At 41.1% G+C, this 4,641-nt stretch overlaps 1 protein-coding gene across 1 annotated transcript; it reads left to right on the top strand.

Moving 5' to 3' along the window:
• Positions 1 to 998: 998 nt before the first annotated feature.
• On the top strand, positions 999 to 3,866 carry LOC105048565 (G-type lectin S-receptor-like serine/threonine-protein kinase At2g19130). The gene has a single exon (XM_010927906.4). The coding sequence runs from the start codon at positions 1,080 to 1,082 to the stop codon at positions 3,531 to 3,533; it is 2,454 nt and encodes an 817-aa protein (XP_010926208.1). The 5' UTR covers positions 999 to 1,079; the 3' UTR covers positions 3,534 to 3,866.
• The last annotated feature ends 775 nt before the right edge of the window (positions 3,867 to 4,641 follow it).

The following is a 4,641-nucleotide window of genomic DNA, read 5'->3' as shown; positions in this document are numbered from 1 at the left end:
AAAAATTACTTCAAAAAATGATACTGGAAAAAATTATTACATTTGGTTGGAGATAATCCTATATAAGAATATGGCAAAATTACAAATGTATCTTTTAACATAAAATAATTTTTTCACTACTAGGAGTCCAGGATAGCATTGCCATTTTCAATTAATTTTTATATAATATCTATAATCATATAGTCCTTTGCATAATGCCATCTCTATTTTTATTTTTTTTATAAAAAAATTTTATTGAATGAATTTGGAAAGACATCAGAACAAATTCAATGATTATATATACAGTTTTATTGAAGGTATTTTTATCAAGTATAGATTACCATCACTTGAAAATTTATCAAATATCAATCTCTCATGATATTTATTTTAACTTATTTCTCTTAAAAATAAATATATGTTCCATCAAATTTTTTTATTAATATTTTTATTTTTTATATCAAATATGATAATCTGATATAAAATTTATTTTTTTATATCAAATTATCTTCAATCAAACAAACGAATCCTGGTGGAAGATCCAGATTTCTTACGTGCATCACTAGCTGTACATGATACAAGGACAGTGGATAATTTGAAACGGAGAGGATATGAATCCAAAAAGCACCTTTCCTTACTCTATGATTTTTGTTATTATTATTTTTTTATAGATTGTGGGTGGGGATTTTTGTTATTGTTATTTTTTCTACAGGGTAGGTGGGTCAAATGCAGAGCCCCACCTCAATAGGGTAGGTGGGACATTGGAGAAGTCGCACTTCTTTTATTGGGTGATGGCCAAATCGAAGACTTTGATGCATGAAAGTAGCCGGATGTTGTAATGATGCCAGGGCAATCCCTGTTTTCTCTCTTCAGAAAAGGAAAACAATGAAAAGAAAAGATCTCTCGAGGAACCAAGTCTTATGCATGGGCACGACAAGCGTTCCTCGTTTTTTTTTTTTTTTTCCAGAGAAGTCGAGCTATATGCATTAACTACTATGGGAAATAAGAAACCAAGGCATAATATGACCTAGTCTTTCTATGCTGTGCACCACTCGTGCTTCGACTTCTCCATAAATCCCTCCACAGGATATGCTTCTTCAAAGATGGCAAACAGAAGCAGGCCATTGTTCACCACCCTTCTGTTGCTTCGTTTCTTTCTTCTATTCTCCTATACTGCCCAACTCCATTTCACAGCTGATACACTCAGACAAGGCCAATCTCTCTCAGGAAACCAGACCATAGTATCCCAAGGTGGCAACTTCGAACTTGGTTTCTTCACCCCAGGCAACTCTCACAAGTATTACATGGGAATTTGGTATAAGAAAGTCTCGGTACAAACCGTAGTTTGGGTAGCAAACAGGGAGAGACCTATCTTTAACGCTTCATGTTCAGAGCTAAAACTCTCTAAAGATGGTAATCTAGTCCTTATCACGCACTCAAAAACCATCATCTGGTCATCCAATTCAACCCTCACTCCTTCGGACTCCACAGTTGCAATGCTTCTTGACAATGGCAACCTCATCTTAAAAGGAGATTCCAACAACTCCCATGTCTCTTGGCAAAGCTTTGACCACCCGACAAATACCTGGCTCCCTGGTGCGAAGTTGGTGTCTGATAAACTCGGCAAAGAAGACCGTATCCTCACTTCATGGAGGAATTCAGAAGATCCTTCACCTGGGCCGTTCTCTGGTGAGGTCAGCCCAGAGGGAGCCATGCATTTCTCCTTACTGACGAACAGGAATGAACAGTACTGGCCTTCTGGTAGTCCAGACATGCTGTTTTTTAGTGGAACCCCAGCCATGGACAACTTGTACAGCTTCAGCTATGTTGCAGAGATGAACAAAAGCTCCATGACTTATCTTGTTCAAGGTAGCTCTGTTATCACAAACTTCATGTTAGATTCCACAGGCCAAATGAAGAGGTGGCTGTGGAGCAATGATACAGAGGACTGGTTATTGCACTGCATTTTTCCAAGTGATCCATGTGATGTGTACACACTCTGCGGGCCCTTCAGTAGCTGCAGCAACTTCAGCTCTCCCTCTTGCAAGTGTTTGCAAGGCTTTGAGCCGCAGTCCATGGAAGAATGGAATTTGGGTGACTACACCAGTGGGTGTGCCAGAAGAGCCCCATTGCTCTGTGGAGAAAAAGATGGATTCCTCCAGCTATCCAATGTGCAGCTCCCAGCTAGTCCTGAGCCATTTGCTGTGGGCAGTGCAAAGGAGTGTGAGGTCACTTGCTTAAGAAATTGTTCTTGTGTTGCTTATTCTTATGACAATGGGTGTTTGGTGTGGAAAGGTGTGATTCTAAACCTCAAAAGGTTGTCTTATAGTCCGATCGGTGGAGGAGGATCAGGAGTTCTTTATCTTCGTCTTGCTGCTTCAGAGCTGGTGAGGCCTAATTCCAAGAAGCGGCTGAAACATGCTGTGGCCATCATCCTTGGTTCAGTGGCAGGTTTCATTCTTATCAGCAGCATTGTATTGGTTCTGTTTCGGAGATTCCGCAGGAGCCCCATGGTCGGAACTTCGGAGGCAGCTCAAGGTTTTCTGGTCATGTTTGATTACAAAGTTATGAGGAAGGCCACCGAGGACTTCTCACAGAAGCTTGGCCAAGGAAGCTTTGGGACAGTGTTCAAGGGATTTCTGCCAGACTCAACTGCCATAGCTGTTAAGAAACTCCATAATCTTCCACAGGAGGAGAAGCAATTCAGAACAGAATTAAACTCAATTGGGATGATCCACCATGTCAATCTTGTTCGACTTCGTGGATTCTGCTCTGAAGGTGATAGAAGACTACTGGTTTATGATTATATGCCAAGGGGTTCACTAGATTTGTATCTGTTTGATGATTGCTCTGAAACCTTAAACTGGGATCAGAGGTTCCAAATTGCGCTGGGGGTGGCAAGAGGATTGGCCTATCTCCATGAGAAATGCAGGGAGTGCATCATACACTGTGACATCAAGCCTGAAAATATTCTTTTGGATGTGGATATGTGTCCCAAGATTGCAGATTTTGGTATGGCAAAGCTCATCGGCCGTGAATTTAGCCGGGTGCTGACGACTGTGAGAGGTACCATTGGCTATCTAGCACCGGAATGGCTCACCGGCTCTGCCGTCACCCCGAAAGCTGATGTCTATAGCTATGGTTTGATGCTTCTTGAAATAATCTCAGGCCGGCGAAACGCAGACGGATCAGATGATGGGAAAGTTGTTTACTTCCCTCTCTGGGCTGCCCTCAAACTCCATGAAGGTGACGTTCTTTGCTTACTAGATGAGAAGTTGGAGGGCTATGCTAAAGTGGAAGAGCTCAGCCGAGCCTGCAGAATTGCTTGTTGGTGTATTCAGGATCTAGAGAGCAGAAGGCCGACAATGGGACAGGTTGTTCAACAATTGGAAGGACTTTCAAGTGTCAGCATGCCACCTATCCCTGGGTTACTTCAGAAACTTGCCATGGATGACAGAAGGATTAGTGGGAACACTGAATACTTCAGCACCTCGTTGGAGACTACAGAGAGTTTTTCCTACAGCTCAAGTTTAAACCATTCGATGGTGATTGGGTGAATTCCGGGCATTAGGGAAAGGATTTGCTCTTTGAAAGCATCGATTAGCTCTACTTGACATCATATACAGAGATGGTAGAATGCGTTGCTTTCTTTAACTCCTATTGGAACAAATGTTGCTATAGTTCACAAAAAATAGTTTCTTTGCCTCCTTTCCCTCCTGTCTCTCTACTTTGTAATCCCTGGTCTCAAGGCCTCTTTTGATGTATCACCTTACATTTCCTAATGAAAGGGCACCACTTCAATCCTTGCATATATACTACGAAAAAAAGGAAAAGAAAGGAAAAAGAAATAAAAGCAGCTTAAGGCGATCTTGTCTGCAGCTGCTTCCCCTGTTGTTTCTCTACTGACTTGGTATGGTCTATTTCTTGTTACTCTTCCCTGGGGTGCCTACTTATGGTTTGTTATCCAAGGTTCTTCCAGCAGATAAGCCCTGAGAAACTTTGCATGTTTGTTATCCAAGAGTTCTTCCAGCAGATAAGCCCTGAGAAACTTTGCATGAGGTGTCCCAAATTTCTCGTCAGCAAAGAGCAACTGCAGTATGAGGTTAAAGGGCATTTAGTAAAGCAATTTCATGATAAATGTTCTATTAAAACAGATGGATCTTTTCTCTGAGAACTGCATATCCTGAGTCTAAAGTTCCTAGAAGCGAGGTAAAAGGGGTAAAGGAAACTACCAAAGCACCCTTCCCATTCTTTTCATTCCACCAAAAAAGATTGTGCACTATCATTCTTCCAGTAAGCTTATTAGAACTTACAAGTTTTTCTGGAACATACGATCCCTGATGTTGCTCACAAAATTGTAATATCCAAAAGCATTCTTGATGTGGATTTTTCTTCCCAGGGATCACCAATATATATGATATACCCAAAGGGCAATATAAAGAATCCATGTAGGGGCATACCAAGGTGGCGATCCATTCTATGGGCATTACTTCCATTGAAAGAACAGAGAGTAGAGTCGTCATACACCAGTCATCACCTAAATTAATCTTTCGAGTACTTAGTCATCAAGATGTTCCAAGAGTCTGAAGTTTAGACGTCAACCATTACCATCCCTTGCATAATTACAACTGTTTTGGAATTAATTAATCTTTTGAGTACTTGTCA

The sequence above is a fragment of the Elaeis guineensis genome, chromosome 7 (assembly GCF_000442705.2).
Source record: "Elaeis guineensis isolate ETL-2024a chromosome 7, EG11, whole genome shotgun sequence".
Classification (NCBI taxonomy): Eukaryota; Viridiplantae; Streptophyta; class Magnoliopsida; order Arecales; family Arecaceae; genus Elaeis; species Elaeis guineensis.
This window is presented reverse-complemented; position numbering and strand designations above follow the sequence as displayed.